This window comes from Coffea arabica, chromosome 1e (genome assembly GCF_036785885.1).
Source record: "Coffea arabica cultivar ET-39 chromosome 1e, Coffea Arabica ET-39 HiFi, whole genome shotgun sequence".
Classification (NCBI taxonomy): Eukaryota; Viridiplantae; Streptophyta; class Magnoliopsida; order Gentianales; family Rubiaceae; genus Coffea; species Coffea arabica.
In genome coordinates this window covers 45,062,816-45,082,455 of record NC_092311.1, presented here as the reverse complement: position 1 = coordinate 45,082,455, position 19,640 = coordinate 45,062,816, and the positions used below count along the sequence as shown (strand labels likewise).

Genomic DNA, 19,640 nt, shown 5'->3' with positions numbered 1-19,640 from the left:
TAATGACAGCTCAAAGGATGGGGAAAAAAAAGTACTAATAATAAAGAAGCTCATACATTTCAACTTTCTCACCCAAAAAATTAAAAAAAAAAAAAAAAGGCCTATACGTGGTTGAATCTAAATGGTTTATTGCACTGCAAGTAGTGCAGATATGGCACCTAAACCAACTTTCCTCCATGAACTTTCAACCTACTTCGAAGACTATAAAGTGAATTTGAAGCTAAATTAAAGTTTTTGTTTTGCCAAAAGAGGAAGCTTCGATCGACCATCATTTAATTTCTTACGTTCAATAATTACTTTACTCGTTCAGAGTAGTCATGATTAAGCTATATGCATGAACCATATCAACTAATATCTGAACCTATAGAATATGCAAATGATACATTGTGAAAAAAAAAAAAAGCCAAGAAGATTTCATGGCTTCTCAAATCCTTTAAAAGAAACTCTTAAGAGTGTTACCTAAGGGATCAAATCCTGTTATCAGTAGTATTAAATACAAGGATTTCCTCGCTTCTCATATTTAGAGGTACTTTAATCTCTTTTGAGTTCCCAATGATTTCATTGGATCTGCTCCTTAACCATGATATGCGAGTAGGTGTAGGTAGGATTTTCTTGCTTCTCCTTCCATCGTAATATAAGAGTAGGTGCAGATGTAAAATGTTGGATCTGTTCCTTTCCTCATAGTATAGGAGGAGTAAGTGTAGGCGTAGAATATTAAAATTTAACCCAAAACAAAGAATATGGAAAAGATACATCATGAACCTTCTACTTTGAAATTCCGGCGTTAAAGTAACATTTTTTCCTTATAAACTTTCTTAATTACCAAATTTGGTGCTGCTGGAGCTAGCATCAGGATTCATGAATGCTGTTGATCCAAAAGGTGCTTTTATTCCCACCATTTGTGGTATCCATTGGAGCTTTATGCATGTCCTTGATGCAGAAAGGCATCGTACATTTTTTCTAGTTCTGATTTGCCTCAATAGAGATACCATCCCACTTCACAACATCATAATTAAACGACAATTGATTGAGAAGTTACCATAATGGTGTATAACTTGTAGTTTTTTAATTTGACCTGCATGTGTCTAATTTAATATGATCTAATTAATACACTCGATCCATAGTTATGGTGTGAAAATTGAGAGTTCCACATTTGACTAAATTTGTGGGTTTTGTGTTATGTTTCTCAACAACTCAAACCAGTATTAATTCAACTCGTACACCCATCGGATAATGAACTATTATCAACTACTCAATCTACAAAGACATATACAACTATTACTAGTGGTAGCTCAACACTTTCTTTTCTTCTACAAACCTCTGCACTTTCAGGTCAGAGTTCTTTTCTTTTCTTTTCTTTTTTTTGGTCAAAAAATCTTTCTTGCATTGATGCTTAGATAATCTTGACAGTAAAGAAGCTTAATATTTTAATTGCAGTGGATTAAATGTTATATAGCTTACTACCTAGAGTGCATGCATAGGGTCATTACTCACATCATCATGACAATTAGAAGAAAATTTGAGTCAAAAAAATTTTTGTATAATCCCCTGAAGCCTGAACATAGGGTTGGCATTATTAAAGAAAAAACTAGTGTCATGACCAACCAGACAAAGACTATTAATATCTAAATTTTCATAGCTTTATTCAATCAAATTGAGCTGAGCATCAACCAGGCTCAATTAAAACAGCCCAAGCTTTCCAAAACTGGAAAATGATTCTTTGGCCATTCTTTTTTTTTTTTTTTGGCTTTCTGCAGCTAACTGTCTGTCCCAAAAAGAAAAAAAAAAAAGAAAAGAAAAACATTGTAGCATTGGGCAGATATAAACGTATAGTACAAACCTGATTTCTATCTTCTTACTTTTCTCACTTCCTCTTCCTAACCATGCTTCATTTTCACTTGCAAACCATGTTCTTAGAAGTGGGTTAATTATCAGTCATGTCCAACAGAAGTAAGTAGTAAAGTTTCATATCATTGCACTTACTTTAGTACAACTAAATTCCTCCACTTTCGAATCTATGTTATACTAGATTTTGGCAACAATTGTATAGGATACGTTGAAAGAGTAGATAAAATTTATGATCGAGCAATGAGATGTCCAAAACTTGCAATCAAATCAGCATCATCACCATAAGGTTTCACCAAATGGTTTACTCTTTTGCAAGTGAGTGCATGTGGAGTTTAGTACTGCTAACACCGACAAGCCCTAGTAATCACATTATTGTTTGGAAGACAAGTTTTTTACCAAGTTTATCTGCTACAAGTTTTTAAAAAACTTTAGCTACAGTAACCTCAAAAAACTTTTCAAAGTTTTTAAACTATACACTTCAAAATATTTAAAAAAACACACTTCAAATTTTTTTAAAAAAACTTCTACAGTAAAGTTTTAGACAAACATCCAAAAAACTCACTTGCCAAACAGGCTAACCTCCAAAAGGGAGGCCAAAAAAAAAAAAGAAAGAAGTTTCAATTTCTTTTCCACAAGCCATGGCATTGATATGATTATCATCTAAACAATGTGGAGAAGATTTGTGGAGAAGATTTGCATTCTTAGAATTTGGAGTATAAGTTTTGATTTCAGTGATACAAATCTTTAATGCATCAAAGAGAGTGCAACTTTGAAGTGTATGATAATCGATTTAATCCTTCACAGCAGGAGCAAATAAGACAACCTCTAGATATATAAAACTTATCAGAGTGACTAAAAATGACTAGGACCACCTTTTCAAAGGGCACAGAATATAGGCAAAGGATTTGCTTTATAAAAGACAAGACAAGACAAAAGCAGAATCGACATCAATCCTCTTGCCTTGGATTTCAGTAACATTTCCTATAGCTTAGGCAATATGAAGTTTTGGGCAAAGTTAAAATACAATATCTTCAATGTCTAGAAGTGAAAGGAGATGATGCATTGTAATTATGCAATATTGTATACCAAGAGTTAGAAAGTTTTACACTAGGAGATATTGAAGTGTAACTTATAGCAGATGTTAACTTACAAAGTCTGCCAGATTGAGTTAGAAGTTAGACAGTTTCGTAAAAAAATCGAGTGTAAATATCATAAAGAAAACTCTGACAAGATTTCTAACAAACTAATAGATGAATATGTCAAATTACTAGTACAATAATATGGTATGGTTGTATCAAAGCAATGATATGGTATCCCAACGCTATGGTGTTCATGCAGATTATGTACATCAATAGATACAACTTTATACCTAATATATAGGTGGCAGGAAAACAGATCTTATGGAAAAAGACATATTCTTATGATTAAAGTCAAGTTAATCAATTGAAAAGAGCCAAAATCACGTTCAGTTGTAATCAAGAAGCATGACAGAATATTGTGAAAGGAACTTAGATACTTTTATTTTGTTTCGTGGCATTCAATAGGTGATTTGTCAATTCTTCTTGTGCTAAAAGCTGTACCTTTGGCCTCACAAATGGAGATCTTTCATATTCAAGAAGGCAAGCAACAGAGAAAATGAACAAAAGTCCAAATGGAGGATGAAAACGATACAAAGGCAAGTAAAAGAGTAAAGTTGAAAAGTTGGTTCCAAATGCTTCTTCACCTTCTCACCTTCATGAAGAAGCAAAAGAAGGGGGGAGGTAAAGTGGATGATAACAAATATCTGCAGGCCCTCGTGTTGGTCCCTCTCTGAAATTGCAGGTTAAGATGGTGAAAGCGACCAAAATTTAATTCATAAATCGCAGAGACAAAAAAAAAAAAATGTAAGGTTTCAATATTAACCTGTAGCTTCAATATATAATTGGCATTCCTCAAAATAGCCTTCCACCTTTTAGCTCCTATGCCTTTGCTTTTTGTGGTTGGGCGGTGTACGGGGCGGGAGGTGGGAACTAGTTATTATTGTAGAGTTCTGAAACCTAATCTGAGGCAGCATTGGCCCCCTATTCACGAAACAGAATTTAGGGAGGTGATTGTTCTTTTCAAACATTTCGGCTGTGGCAAAAAAACTTCTAGGTGAAACCCAATGACCATTAATGAGAGTTGGGAGGTACGTAAAAGCTTTTTCCAAACGCTTCTACCAGTCTGAACAAGATTTGTTACCAAGAAACCAACCACATGATGGAATGGGAATTCTCAAATTGAAAAGAAAACCAGCAAGATATAAATTACACATCAGAGATGGGGAAAAGGAGATTCTGATAGGAGGAAGGAAGCAAGGATCGACCATATCAAGTTCAAGTTAGACTTGAAAATGTCTACCATGCCAATTAATTAGCGTTGCTGAACTGAAAGCCACAAGTTCAGGTTTCTAACATTATCTCATTTTCTAACATTGATCAAAAAGGAAGAGAGAGAGAGAGAGAGAGGGAACAACCAAAACTAAGAAGCTATCTCCTATGCAAATGCCCACAAATACAAAAATTACAGGATTAATTATGTATCCTATAAGAGAACAAAAACTACAGCAAGCGTCACTATGGACTTTCTTCTTAGCAGGCATATCTACTATACATACATTACTAAGGCAGAAGAAATCAATCAAAAGAGATTTGGTACATGTGCTAGATTTCCTTCAAACACAGCTTTAAATGGAAAAGCTGGTGAGCAGAGATCCAATCACCACTTGGAGGTTGTTATGACTAAAAGCTGTAGCTACCTAACGCACATATTCTTTACAGGCAAGAAGAATGCCTGTTGGGGATCAGGCAAGATGCTGAGGGCATAATCATGTGTCAAGCAAGAAGCTGAACAGGGCCTTTTGAGTGAGCAAAGGCAGATAACTTCTCTAACCAGCAAAACTAAAGTCAGCATTAGAAATAATTAGCATCATGAAGGCAGCTTCAAGAACCCTCGTCTTTTGCTGGCGAAGCTGGAGCAGGACTTTCTAACACAGCAGCATCAAGGTTCATTTGATCCGTCGCTGGCAGTAAAGGTTCAGCTATATCTGTTGATTGTGAGTCCACGTCCATAACATCTCTAACTTGGGATAAAGAATCAGTTTGTTCTGCTGTTTGCAAGGCAGAATCATTCAGAACAGAAACTGGGAAAGAAGAGGTAGTTGGAGTAGCTACAGGTTGAGCACAGTCATTTTGCTCAGTTATAGGCATGTCAGAGTTCACTTTATCTGTTGCTGGCTGGGACGTTGATGGTGCAGCGTTTTTCTCTTCCAAGTTTGTTTCACTTATCTCATACTCAGATAAAAGATCCATGAACTCATTGAGCAACCGCTGAACCTTTCTATTGGATGCCATGGCAGGAAGAATATCTTCTCTAAGGAGCTTGTGCTTTTTCATTCCCTGTAACAATCCAGGTAACTTTCAGATCAAAGCCTTAAAAGACAAATTCTTAGGAATATGATGAGAAAAATTACAATGCGGAGAAACAAAGATAGGTCAATAAAATTTGTCAAATTCACCTTTTACATTAATTTGTGTACACAAGGATAATAATATACTATCCATGAGTAAATGTATATTATAGCAAACCATAATTTCTGTGATGAATTTTACAAAAGCAAATTAACTTAAATATCCCTATTGATACAGGCAGAAACATCATGTCAAAGGGCATTACCTTTAATTTGAACATCTTACGCTCAATGTGAATGCAGTAAAATAATGTTTATTCAGTATGAATATCAATCTCGAAACAAGGGAAAATGTTCAGACCATGTTATATTCTTGAAATAATAGTGAACTGATACACCATTGACTTGAACAACACTAATGTCAAGAAAGTCAACATAACATGTATTCTGCAAGAAGTAAATGTTGCAGTACAACCTCCTTGTGGACAAAGGAAGTAGGAATACCATTCAAATGCTGACATGCATAGGAACGTTGAAATACCCATGCATATGTCCACATAGACACGCATACCACTCTCCTGCAATGCCCATGCTTGTTGTTGGGTAAGCAACACATACAGGTATTAGAAGATACATTTAAAGAGAAGCTTACAAGTATACAAGGGTCCCACAAAGGTTTCACGTCAGGGGATTTAGCTTCGTCCATTCCGATCGGTGGTCCAAGAAAGCTCTCACAAACCTCACGTAAACGGGATTCATCAGCTTCTCTGCATTTTAAACAACATAATGAGCGGATTCTCCCCCGAAAACATTGGAATAACCAACCCAAATAAAATCAATAACATAACAAAATTGAAGTTTAAACAAAAGAACTCGATCATAAAAAAGGATAAGAGAGATTTCAGTTTCCACCACCAAGGCAGCATCAAGCTTAGTAGCATATCTCATAGAGAAGCAACTTTACTGGGATTGAACATCCTCTTAAGCCATGCAGGAGACTCCCCTAAAGAGAATAGCTCAATCATTTAAATGCTACATTTCACTTCAATTTAAGTTGACCTGTGGATCAGTCTCTTCACAAAAACTACTGCCAACCCTATGTAACCAGTAACGCCTGAGCAGCAAACAGGTTGTAGCTAAAAGAACTAGATAACATACCATGAGCAGAACTTATCTTACATCCAACTACCATAGTCAGATGCAACTGCATGAGAATAACTTTATCTAATTGACTAATCTTTGAAAATAATTTTTTCTCATGTCCAACTACCATATTCTACCTGATTTAAAATGCAAGATAAATCACTATCAAATTCATTTGACAAGGCACATAATCAGCTCAGTGCTGCAGTGAGAGGATCACCTAGCTTTACATAACAAGAAGTTGACTAATCTTTGACCCATAAAATATACAAGCAATTGACGACAACAGACCTTGCTAGGAACCGGATGTAGGACAAAAGACATTGGCGATACTCATTTGAGGACTTCAATGATAGTGCTGAAGCCAGTTGAGTTTCCAGATGAGCACGTGTCTGCACTCCGTCATCGGTCACTCTGTACCAGCATAGCAACAGCAAAAGTTAAACCAGATATGGAAATTTTGAAGAAAAAGCCATGGATCAGTTTACCTTGCATGACTGTGTCAGGCGCATCAGAGGCAACTGCTATAGATATAGTGGTATTTGAGTCATTCATTTTGTCTAGCTAGATATCAGAAGCTAGGTATAAATTAGTACTAAATGTAAAAAATCAGCAGACAATAAACCTTTTGTCCATGATTGGGAGCAGAAATGACACAACATACATGATTATTATGACAAATGGCCATTGACATAACTGGCCATGCCATGACAATCAATTTGAAGATAAGTAGAATTACACATACATCTAAGGCTCCTTTTGCAAAATTCGTAATCAAAGAAATGCATAATACCTGCTCCATCCTGGCTTTCTAGCCAGAAACTTCCTAACATCAACCTGCAAGGCAGCCAGCTCGCCACCATGAACAGAACCTAAATTCCAGGAGCTTGCAAAGTTTGATGCAGGAAAACAATCATCAGCAACTCTCAACCAACACATTAGACTAGTATCAAAAAGATAAGCATGGCGAGTAGCCAGAACAACGAGGGGAAAACCAGATTTTGACAATTTAGCAGATATCACTTTTATTGTTCCTGGAACCAAATTGAAAGGGAAAACTGCATTAGTCATACATACATATGTATCAAGATTAGACACCAAAGTAGTAGTATAATAGTATGAAACATTATTAAATACATCATCAAAATTTCAATAGGCAATCTAGTATGCAATAATTTGCCTCTCACCTGCATCTCTATTATTGGACTTCGGATCTGAAGCAATTAGTGAGGCCAAAGAATCGTTAAGGAGACATTTCCTATTGAACAGATCCCAAACATACAAGGATCCCTTCCTTGTGACGAGCAACAATTTCCAAGCCTCATCACAATCAATAAATATTGCAGCAGACCCCATCATCATTGTTGGCATGGCCCGTCTCCCACACTTTGTGTATATCTTCTCATGGGTGCAACGTTAAAGAATAAGAATTAAAAAGTTTAGGGCTTTCCCAAAAAGGAAAAAATATAAAAACATAAAGGAACCAGAAAAAAACCTTATATGCTTATGCCTGAGATAGCTTAAATTAAACGCAGGCTTTTATATGGTAAGCTTATTCCAAATTCTTGTAGTTTCGACCATTGACTTGTCCGAGACAAATATTGCTAAATATCAAAAAACACTGGCACAAAACATCACAACTAACAGGCATGGCTAGCCTCACCACGGAGTGAACTTTTTATCATTTAGAAGTGAAAATAAGGGGAACATGCAGCTAATCGGTTAAAAACCACAGAAAGAGTGGCCAAAATATTCCTTCAAGAACAAATCTGGAAGAAAGCAACTACTTTACATGAACACAACCAAAACTAAAACCAACGAGCAGAGCAAAATAGCAAGAGAAAGAAAATAGTTTGCATAGAACCCTAAATATCAAATAACATTTTGCATTCTCAAAGACATTTTAGTTCATCAAAACTGAGACAAAAAACAAAAAATCGGATAAAGTTTTTAACTCACCTGCAGAGATCCATCTTCACAACCCACAGCCCAAAAATTGGCATTTCCAGCTAAAACAGTCACTTTTCCAGAAATCCTATCAGACCAGAGAGTTTGAGCTCCCCTTGTGCAAACAATTTCTGTGTCTTTCATAACTGTTGTAGTTCCTGTTCCTAGGATATCATTTATAGCATGTTCCCTTGGATGGGCCTCCAAGCAAACTGGTAGTGTATCTTCCCCTGCTTTCTTATCGAACACCCTGATTGATAGATTGTTTCCGGAAGTCGCTGAATCTTGATGCTTGACAAGTCCCGTCTGCTCGATACTAATGCTTCCATCTTTACCTGCAGACACTGGAAACTTTTCAATGACCAGGCTTTCACTAATAGCAGCTCTAGCATTGACACCGGATCGCTCCTTGATATCAGAGCTCCCACCCACTGTTTTCCTCAAAGATGCTTCTCTGATGCCGGAATCTGCATGTAATATACCGTTTTCATCCTTCCTTGGACCTGATGATGTAGCGAGCTCAAGGGGTTGGGAGTGAGTGCTACCAGATATAGTCTCCTGCTGAACAGGAACTCCAACTGCTTCAGGAATTATCCTCTTTCGACCATCAGGGCGCCTGTACTCTCTTTGCTTTACAGGACTTGATATCCGGGAGGCAGACTTGTTTAATCCATCACCTGTAGCTCCCTCAATTTTCTGCCCATCTTCGTTTTGAGATTTAACAACTTTTGTTGCAATCCCTAAATCAGTAGAAGGTTTCATGGAAGTCTGCTTCTGTGACCCATCCAAGGTCACCTTTTTGCTTGAGTTTTGCTTTGCAGCATCTGCTTCGAGCTGTAGCTGAGCAGGACTTTCTGCTAAGTTTGCCTGTCGACCTTGGACATCACCATAACGGTTCCTCTTTAACTCATCCAGTTCAGCATCACTAAGCCTGTGCCCAAGTTCATTCGGGTCAAAGTGAAAAGTAGCCACTGTTCCATCCAATGAACAAGCAAACAGAGAATATCCATCGGGACTCCTGCATCCAGAAGGAAAGTTAAAACCTGGAAAGCAACCAGTTGGCAGAACTAAGGAGGACAAAAAATTCAAGCAGTTGGAATCAACAAAACCAATGGTATTTATAGGACAACGACTCATTGCCCGAAGAAACTTAACATACCATGACAAATCTACAACACTTTGAGAAAAGAAATGCTTTGCGACAAAGAGAGGACGAGGACTTGCTGTTGTCCACACAGTTATGGTCCGGTCTTGACTTCCTATTGCAATAACGTTGTAAGGCTGAGAATCTTTTCCTCCAGTCTTGGCAGAACCATTTGTCCAACCGAGAGATCCAGATTTCAAATCCTGACCATTTGATGAGTTCCTTTTGAACATTGAATGATTAAATTTTACCACAATGACTGGAGCATTGTGACCTAAGAAGTCAAAAGTAGCAGACCATTCCCCTCTCTCTAAAACGGGTGCAGAATGTCTTGGCTTTTGGAAACCGTGAGTGGTGGTAATAAAGTGGCCACACGGTGACCACCCAAGCCTCCTAAAAAAAGTGGATCCAAGCTGAAAGGAACAAGAAAGGAAAAGAATGCCATTTAAATATGCACAATCAAATACACACACACACAGAGTATAAATCAGTCATAGATCATTTAAACATACAGATTTGGCCCAATGACCATCAGTTCTATGAGCAAGGCTCCAGTCGCTTGTTCGCCATATAATGACCGTTTTATCATCAGATTGACTTGCTATAAAGGAACCAATGGGATCCCAAGCAACTCCTTTAACCAGACTAGAGTGACCCCTAAGAACAGCAGTACAGATGCCATTACTCATATCCCAAATATGAATAGTGTTATCCAGACTCCCACTAGCCAACGTCGAGTCATCTGGAGACCAATTAAGATCTACCTACTTCAAGCAGGGAACAAAAGCAAGTCATTGGTTAGAGAGTACGGGGGAACAATGGCAAGTACAGATGTCATGTTCAAAATCAGACATGATTGAAAATATTCATTAAGCTGAGGCATCTTATTAACCTCCAAAAATGTACTATTCTTTCGCTCATTCAACCAAAGCAGTTAAGGTAAGTCAATATGTCAGAACTGGTGCCTAGAATACATAAAAGTTGTCAATGCAAAAAAATAACTCTAATAAATCTATCTCCCTCTTACCACATCTGCTGTGTGTCCCCTCAAAGTGATGGCAACTTTCCAGTTCTCGATGTCTGGTGGTTCTCCACTACCAAATTCAGTAGTTCCTGAACCAGGTTTCCGCTCATGAATTAGTATCACCTGGTCATCAGAACCTGATGCAACATATCGACCATGCTTTGCCCACCTGACACAGTTAACTGACCCAAAATGATCACGAATAGTTGCAAGCAATTTTGGTATTGATGCATCAGTATCCAAGTCCCTTCCAACCGATTTCATGTTCCAAATACGAACCTGCAAGCATATTCCGGACTATTAGCTCCACAAAAGTAGATGAAGGAGTACAACAGCAATGGAATAACATAAATGTGTTAACACCTGGGCACACAGATGATGCCTCTTATTCCAATTTTATATTTTATTATCTTTTATATATATATATATATATATATATATATATAATATACAATCTACTGAACCTATTTTAAATTTAGACATATTACGGTTCACGTAATTGCAAAGTGAACCTAAAGGAGAGATCCAAATTGGAAGAATATCATCTTACAACCTACAAAAGGGAAAAGAGGAGCATCTACCATGACACAGAAACAAGAAAGCAAACCACTTTCTCTGTAATGCTTTGTTGTATCAGGAAATATATATTTTGGTAAACTGTGAAGCCAATTTGACAGCAAAACAATACAGTTATATATCAAAATTGAAGCCACTTGTATCACTTCTAAAACTTTTTGAAAAAAGAAGTTTTAATCAGCCAAGGAAGAAGCTACCAAATGCAGCATTATACTAGCTACATGACGCTAAAGACAACTGCTTTTAAGCATATGCAACTTCAAATCCCAAAGAACAGAGGAATCCCATCTCCAGAAGTGCAAGATAACAGAAATTCAACAAGGCTCTTACTCGCTATATACAAGAAGATAATTTCAACTGCGAGAAGAATTTTAGAGCGTGTTCCCTGTAAGTCACATTCTTCAAAGTTTTCAACTTTTCCTTTAGTTTCAAAAATACAAGGCTGTCAAAACAGAGCTTAAACTAAGAGAATGTAAAACAAGTTCATAAATATATTGGAAGGACCAGAAAAGGAAAGGAAAAGAAAACCTTGTGATCACCACCCCCAGTGGCGAACCTAAGCCCACCAGGCTGAACATCAATGGAGAAAATCTGCATTCCCTCATGTTTAACCCAATTGGGTTTTTCTGCAATCATCTTCTTTAGTTCTCCTTGCTTCTAAAACCCCACGAGCTGACACGCAAATCAGGTCTTTTTTCTTTGTTTTGCTGTAAAGCCTCAAAACCAATGCTCAGAAGTGTCAAAGTTCATGCCTTTCTTCCAAACTTACCTGCGGAAAAATTCACAGAAAATCAAAAGTGGGTAAAAAAAAAAAAACCCTATTTCGGATTTGGGGGGTAAAAAAGGAAAGAAAATCACGAACCCAGAATTTTACCCAGCAAAAGAAACCCAGAAAGACCCAGAATTAAGGTAAATAGAAAAAGCCCAAATAATTCCCAAAGAGGAACATTCTAAATTTCTAATATGGACTGTTTTAGGAGAACCCTAGCGAATGTGGCGCGGTTTAGAAGGTTAGTGGAGCTGAAGTTTTTTCAGTTGAGAAGGTTTAAGATTTCTTTTTTCGGGTTGTGTCAGAAAGAAGCCTTAATTTTGGAGGTTTTTTGATGGATGATTTCCTGATTTTTTAACGGCTAAATGTGATGGATGACTGGTGAGGTCCAGTTTAGATAAAATATTCTGCTTTCCAACACCACTAAATTTTGGTGCTTAAAGGATTGCAAAAGGCAGAAAATACAAAAAACTGGACATAGGAACCCAAGAAAGGAATCTGAAGTGGTTTATTAGGACCAGAATTTGTGTCACTTGGTTTTCGGGTGCTGGGCTGGTGGGATGTGCATCTTTTGCTAGGAATTCTGATATGGTCATTTTGGGACAATGGCTTTTTGTTATGTACGTTGATTAATGTCATGGTGCTTAACTGTGAGGTGGAGGGGTTAACAGGACTGTTTGGGGTTTTAATTGAATAATTGAACTGAAGATATTGGTGATTCAATATTCTTTGACTCAATAATGACTTATATCCCCCCTCATACCTTAGTTAAGAAACACACACACACCGGATATAAACTAAACCCACAACTCAACCCAAAAGGCATATGCTAATAATGACTTATATCAGTATTTTTTTTTTTAATCACATGAAGCTTTAAAGAGGGGAAAAAAGTGAGAGAGTTGGGTAACACTGCTCATTGTTAGTAGCGTACAATGTTGGTTGAGTTGGTACCGTACTTCACCAGAAGGCGAACCAGATAGTGAAGTCCGAAAGGTTCACACAGACTGTGACACTGATAGTTGTTTCTAACGCTGGTCTCTAGTTGCACATATACAGGACTTCATATAAAAGTGAATCTCTTACTTTAAGCCAAAACATGTCTTGAGTTGTTTGCGGTATGTTACGGATTACTCGTCAACACAATACTCACATCAGTAGTAAAATTTGAATACGTAATTTTTTATTAAAAAATTTATCCCTTTTTTTGTAAGAAATATTTGGATGGGTTCGGCTTTTATTACCGCCACGGATCAAAGCATGATTAAGGGATTATAGGTCACTTACAGCGGATTTTGAAAATTGTCCACTAACATAGCCTCATATTGGCAGCAAAATTTGAATACATAATCTTCCGTGAGAAAGTGATCCGTTCTTACCAATTGAATCAACTTGTATTAGTTATTTTTATTAACTGAGCCAAGATATATTCTGCAACACTTTTGCAAATTCAAGTCATGAGGGAATTTATCATTGTGGTCCCGTAACCTTAAAGGAGTCGGAAAGAGCAAGTAACTGTCTTGGTAACACACCACTATTTTCTTAATTATTTTTAGATTTGTTTGCTTTCAACTTAAAGTTGTATGATGTTTTTCAAAAAAGAAAAAAACTTAAAGTTATATGATAAATTTTTTATTACTTATGGTCATTTTCATATGTTGATTGATTCAAATGGATGTGCATGTATGTTTTCCAGGACTCTAAATGTGAATAATAATTGTTATTAATTGTGATTTCTTCTTCCTTTTCTCTTCCACAATTCCCCTCACATAATTCTATAACTCATTGTGTGATATTTTGACCTTTGTCACTAGTGGCACCATTTGTGCATACTGTCCAAAAGGATATACAATCAAAAAATGGCAAAATATAAGAAAGGGATAATTTTAGAAATCTCCCCTGAAGTTTTTGACAATTTCACTTAGCTCCTCTAAGGTTTCAAAAATTACAAACACCTCCCTTATCCATTTAAAATGATAATACTACTAATTTCAATAATTTAATAAAACTCCCTTGTTGCCATGTTTGTACAAAGGATAAATTTTATAATTTTTTTTCTTTTTCCTTCTTATTCATTTCTCTCATATTTCATTAGAAATATGAAAAAACTATTAATGTTTCTCGAACCTCTATTCTGATCAGATGTTAAACTAGTAATATTTTTTTGATAACTTTCAATATCTTCCAATTTTTTGTATTAAAATAAGAATAAATCAATACTTAAAAATAAATGGTCTAAAATCACTGCTAAACTATGGTAGTTCTATCATTGTATTAGTCCACGACTTTCCTTCAAAAAAAAAAAAAACTAATTCACAAACTTAAAAGAAAAGATAACTGTTTCTTCTCCATCTTAAAAAGAATTTATATCTCCAATAAAGCACTATGAAAAGTAACCTATTAAATCAAAAAATTTATTGTTACAAGTGTAAAAGGCACACCCAATGTGTGTGCAATTTACAAATAATTAAAATGAATTAATATTATATGAATTTTGATTTTCAAACAAATAAATTTGTATAAATGAATTAAAGAACTTTGACTTATAAATCTATAGTAATTTGGTAGTTACAATACTTAAAGTGGTTATGGGTAATTATGTTGGTAAAATGTGATTAGGTAACTAAGGTAAAAATTTAATTTCTGTAATGATAAAATTGGAAGTTTAAAAAATAACAAAGAAAAGTTTGCACCAACTGCCACCCTTCTACCTTTATATATTGTATAGATAATTGATTATTAAACAATAAATATTGGCATGAAAAACTTGAAATTCGTTTCTATTATAATTGTGCCAAATTACTTTATAATTATTTAGAAGAAAAATTTAAACTTTATAAGCTAAGGGCATTTTAGGGTATTCATTATGATTTTGGCCCTATTTTAAGATTTGGTTATCAAAGTGTCAAATTAAAGAAGGTAAATGGAAATTTTAAAACTTTGAAGGAACTAAATGAAATAGTTAGAAACCTTTAAAGAAATTTCTAAAATTATCCCTACTAGAAAATGCTCCTTTTATAATATCTTAACTTGTCTTCCCTCCTGCTCCTTTCAAACTACACCAAGCTTTGGGAGTCAAACCCAAAGATTCCAAAAGCAAAGTATTGGAGCACAAAGAAAATGGGTTTATTTGGACATCACGTTATTTGTAAAAAAAAAAAAAAACTATTTGCTTGTATGATAAATATTGTTTTTCAATTAATTTTTTTATTTTTTAATTATTTTTTTATCTTTCATACATCACATCATAAAAATATTACAGTCGATATTTCAAATGTTCTTCTATAAAAACACACTCAATCAGTGTAGAATTTTTTTTTTAATTAAAAAGACACACAATATCGATGCTTAAAAGTAACCAAGAAACATAACATTAAATGTTAGACATATCCATCAAATAATTTTGAGTGAACTTTAGATTTTAGCATAATTATTATTGTAGTCTTTAGATATCAAACGTTGAACTATGAGCATATTTTATTGTAGATTATATAAGATCTTGGGATTGAAGCATTCTCCTTGTCTTTTAATCATTTTCACTTTTTCTCATATTTTAAGATTCATAGGGAGTTAAGCAAGCGTGTCTGGATATGAGAGTATTTGAAATATTATTTAAAATAATTATTATATTATTTTTTATAATGTGATGTATGTGAAATAAAATGCATTAGAAAGAGAAAAAATTGAATGGAATTATAATTGTAACATAAGCAAAATAATATTTAAAAAAAATATTATTGCTATCCAAACACACTCGAATACCTCTAAAAAAATCTAGTGAATTTCATTTCTAATTAAAATAGGGATTAATTAATTATCAAATAACGTATACGGAAGAATAGAGATTTTGCTAGAAAAAGAAAAACAGAAAACAGAAAATGCAAATACCATTAAAGCGAACTTTTATAAAGCGGATCTTTGGCGCAACTTTTCAAAGTACCAGAATTTTAACTGCTAACGGTAACCTACGACCAGAAAAAACACCATGATTCTACGACCCTCTCTGAGAAGACTAAAGATTCTTGGACATTCTCAAATTTTAGTTCGAACCCATTACTCGGTTCTGTCGCAAGCAATAGCCCTTGATTCTGATGTATCGGCGGAGGGAGCTGGACCTTGGAAATTTTATAATGCGTACGAACCGTTTGGTGAAAGTTCCAAGTGGGACATTTCTCATTACAACCATATGCTTTTCGAGTGCTCTCGCAATAATTCCTACATAGAAGCTTTGGATCTATTCAAGTGCATGCATCGTTTGGGCGTTTTAATTGAAAGGTCGAGTTTTTCTTGTGTCTTGAAGGTCTGTGGATGCCTGAACGACGTTGCAGTTGGAAGACAAGTGCATTGTCAGTGCATCAAAGCTGGGTTGCTCGATGATGTTAGTGTGGGCACTTCTCTTGTTGATATGTATATGAAGACGAAGAGTATTGCTGATGCAGAGTGTATGTTTGGCAAGATGGAGGAGAAGAATGTTGTCTCATGGACGTCATTACTTACAGGTTTTGCAAGTAATAAACTGAATGATAGAGCTATAGAAGTTTTCAGAATGATGCTACTGGACAGAATCAGACCTAACCCTTATACGTTTTCCACCATTCTTGGAGCGCTAGCTGATGATGGCGAGGTTGGGAAGGGAGCTCAGGTTCATGCGATGATTGTTAAGAATGGCTTTGAGTCAACTGTATATGTGGCAAACTCCTTGATTAACATGTACTCAAAATCAGGTATGGCTAGAGAGGCTAGTGCTGTTTTTTGTGGAATGGAGGACAGGAATGCTGTTTCATGGAATGGGATGATTGCTGGTCTTGTGACAAATGGGCATGATCTGGAAGCTCTTGATGTGTTTTACAGAATGAGGCTCTCTGGTCTGAACCTTACTCAAATGACATTTGCTCCAGCCATTAAGTTATGTGCAAGGCTTAGAGAATTGACTTTTGCCAGACAGCTTCATTCACGGGTTATTCGACATGGGTTTGAATTTGATCCTAACATTAGTACAGCTCTTATGGTGTCGTACACCAAGTGTGGTGAGATGGATGATGCCTTAAAGTTGTTCTCTGTTGTGCAGAGAGGTCAGAGTGTGGTCTCTTGGACAGCAATGATCAGCGGGTACTTGCAGAATGGTGGAAAAGAGCAAGCTGTCGAGCTTTTTGGCCAAATGAGAAGGGAAGGTGTGTCACCAAACCATTTCACTTACTCTGCTATCCTTACTGCACATCCTGTTATTTCTCTGTTTCAAATGCATGCAGTAGTCATCAAAACCAACTATGAGAACGTGCCTTCGGTAGGAACAGCATTACTAGATGCTTATGTTAAGATAGGAAATGCTAATGAGGCTGCAAAAGTTTTTGACATGATGGAAGATAAAGATATTGTTGCATGGTCTGCAATGTTGGCTGGTTATGCTCAAGCAGAAGACACTGAGAGCGCGGTAAGAGTTTTTTGCCAGATGGCAAAGGAAGGGGTTAGACCAAATGAATATACATTCTCTAGTGTCATTAATGCATGTAACACACCTACTGCAGCAGTGGAACAAGGGAAACAATTCCATGCCAGTTCCATAAAGTCAGGATATAATAATGCCTTGTGTGTTAGTAGTGCTCTTGTGACAATGTATGCAAAAAGAGGTAATATAGAGAGCGCAAATGAGGTCTTCAAGAGGCAGAAGGAGAGGGATTTGGTTTCGTGGAACTCGATGATCTCAGGATACGCACAACATGGTTATGGAAAGAAGGCTTTAATGGTTTTTGAGGATATGAGAAGAAAAAAATTAGCAATGGATAACATAACATTCATAGGTGTCATTTCTGCCTGTACTCATGCAGGACTGGTGAAAGAAGGTGAAAATTATTTTGACATGATGGTCAAAGATCTTCAGATTCCACCTACAATGGAGACCTACTCCTGCATGGTTGACTTATATAGTCGAGCTGGAATGCTGGAACAAGCTGTGGCTCTCATTAATGGGATGCCCTTTCCTGCTGGTGCAACAGTGTGGCGCACACTCTTGGCTGCTTGCCGAGTTCATCGAAATATAGAGCTAGGGAAACTTGCCGCAGAAAAACTCATTTCACTGCAGCCGCAAGACTCAGCGGCTTATGTACTCCTTTCTAACCTATATGCAGTGGCTGGAAATTGGAAAGCTCGAGCAAAAGTGAGAAAGCTCATGGATTTGAGGAAAATTAGAAAGGAAATTGGTTACAGCTGGATTGAGGTTAAGAACAAGACATACTCATTCGTGGCCGGAGATGTTTCACATCCATTATCAGACCGTATTTATATGAAACTTGAAGAGTTAGGTATTCGCTTAAAGGATGCAGGATACCAACCAGATACTAATTTTGTACTTCATGACGTTGAGGATGAACTTAAAGAAACCATTCTTTCTCAGCATAGTGAAAGGTTGGCAATTGCTTTTGGATTAATTATGACATCACCTGGAATTCAGATTCAGATTGTTAAGAATCTTAGAGTTTGTGGTGATTGCCATACTGTGATTAAGTTGATATCAAAGATTGAAAGCAGAGAAATTATTGTGAGGGACTCAAATAGATTTCACCACTTCAAAGGTGGATTATGCTCTTGTGGGGACTATTGGTAATTTTTACATTTGACTTGAGGTTCATATTCTATTAGAAAAATGTAGACATCTTAAGCATCAGGAATGAATGCTTTCTGCAGTTGCAGAAACTTTGCAGTGCTGTTGATGCATGGGACCACCATGCATGTGAAAAGTGGGTTGTGGCTGGTGCACGTCTATTGGGAAGCCTAAGAAATATACATAACAATCAGTGGTCAAGTTTTACTATAAATTTTCTGGGACACCAGGCAGCTTATAAGGAGAGCAAACAGACTTCAACTATCTGGGCCAAGCTGATGACTTCTTTTGAAGTACTTTTCTGGTGATTTCCCCAGAAGATGTATTAGTGCATTTCTTCATCGAAGGTTGTGTATATTCAAGTTAATAACAGAAGGGATAATGGGGAATGCAGATGCCCAAGCAGGTTGCCATCTGCCTTTAAGAGTTTCTCATATTTGACATCCATGTGCTGTAGACCTTGTTTTGGTAAGTGACTGCTTCCCTGCACACGTTCTTTTACATGTTAGAAATGTGTCATTTGTTAGTGTTTATCTATCTTCATTATTGGATTCTGATTGTTGTTTGTCTTGACAAAGGATAATGAAATTGATCCAGATAATGAGGGCTGCTTCTAAACTATGCGGGATTGAGCTATGCTCATTTCAATGCCAACCAAACCTTCTGATTTTGGAGATTTTGATATGATCACAGTGAAAAAATGGTGGATCAATGTATGCAAAATGCACTGAAATCATTGGTATCCTCTCATTTCTATCGCTTATAACATCTTATTAGTTGTGCTTGTTAAGTATATGAAATTAATCTATCTCCTAGTCATAAAGGGAATGTATGACTCTTTAAAAAATGTTTTGTTAGTAGGAAAAATGTTTAATCATATATGCTGTTTCTTTGATGTAATATTTCACTTGCATGCAGAATATTTGATAGGTGTGAGACCCCTCCACGCTGATTCAGATAGTTAGGTTGCTAAAGAGGTGTCACTAAATATTTGGATGGATATCACTCTTCAATTTCTTCATGCAAGTTTATAGTGCTCATATTGTAAGGAACATGATGAGAACATTTTACATAACTCACTATGCTTGAACTTTTCTTCTGTTTCCTACTATGGGAAGATGTCCTTTAGGATAGATTTTATACCTTCATAAAGCATTCCTGAAT

General features: G+C 36.2%; 2 protein-coding genes across 5 annotated transcripts; one reads left to right on the top strand and one right to left on the bottom strand.

Moving 5' to 3' along the window:
- Window positions 1-4,591: 4,591 nt before the first annotated feature.
- Window positions 4,592-12,170, bottom strand: LOC113706165 (protein HIRA-like). 3 transcript variants are annotated; one of them, XM_072057733.1, is made up of 11 exons: window positions 11,984-12,170; window positions 11,638-11,878; window positions 10,537-10,812; window positions 10,022-10,273; window positions 9,525-9,922; window positions 8,378-9,383; window positions 7,606-7,816; window positions 7,212-7,452; window positions 6,710-6,832; window positions 5,928-6,042; window positions 4,592-5,264 (listed from the first exon to the last, which is right to left on the bottom strand). In XM_072057733.1, the coding sequence occupies exons 2-11, from the start codon at window positions 11,743-11,745 to the stop codon at window positions 4,809-4,811; spliced, it is 3,186 nt and encodes a 1,061-aa protein (XP_071913834.1). In that variant the 5' UTR covers window positions 11,746-11,878; window positions 11,984-12,170; the 3' UTR covers window positions 4,592-4,808. The 3 variants fall into 3 exon arrangements, with proteins under 3 accessions (XP_071913834.1, XP_027083867.1, XP_071913836.1); XM_027228066.2 differs by having other exon boundaries at window positions 10,022-10,276; window positions 11,972-12,108; XM_072057735.1 differs by lacking the exon at window positions 4,592-5,264 and adding an exon at window positions 5,585-5,853.
- A 3,580-nt stretch (window positions 12,171-15,750) lies between these two features.
- Window positions 15,751-19,199, top strand: LOC113706108 (pentatricopeptide repeat-containing protein At2g27610). 2 transcript variants are annotated; one of them, XM_027228024.2, is made up of 2 exons: window positions 15,751-18,944; window positions 19,074-19,199. In XM_027228024.2, the coding sequence occupies exon 1, from the start codon at window positions 15,864-15,866 to the stop codon at window positions 18,477-18,479; it is 2,616 nt and encodes an 871-aa protein (XP_027083825.1). In that variant the 5' UTR covers window positions 15,751-15,863; the 3' UTR covers window positions 18,480-18,944; window positions 19,074-19,199. The 2 variants fall into 2 exon arrangements, with proteins under 2 accessions (XP_027083825.1, XP_027083845.1); XM_027228044.2 differs by having other exon boundaries at window positions 19,055-19,199.
- The last annotated feature ends 441 nt before the right edge of the window (window positions 19,200-19,640 follow it).

Bases quoted from the DNA above. Each gene is read 5' to 3' on its own strand.
- LOC113706165 (XM_072057733.1), bottom strand. From the start codon at position 11,745: ATGATTGCAGAAAAACCCAATTGGGTTAAACATGAGGGAATGCAGATT. The intron at 7,817-8,377 runs GTGAGTTAAAAA...ACCCATGAGAAG, and splicing joins GTGAAGATGGATCTCTGCAG to ATATACACAAAGTGTGGGAG. The intron at 7,453-7,605 runs GTGAGAGGCAAA...ATTTGGTTCCAG, and splicing joins GTCCAATAATAGAGATGCAG to GAACAATAAAAGTGATATCT.
- LOC113706108 (XM_027228024.2), top strand. From the start codon at position 15,864: ATGATTCTACGACCCTCTCTGAGAAGACTAAAGATTCTTGGACATTCT.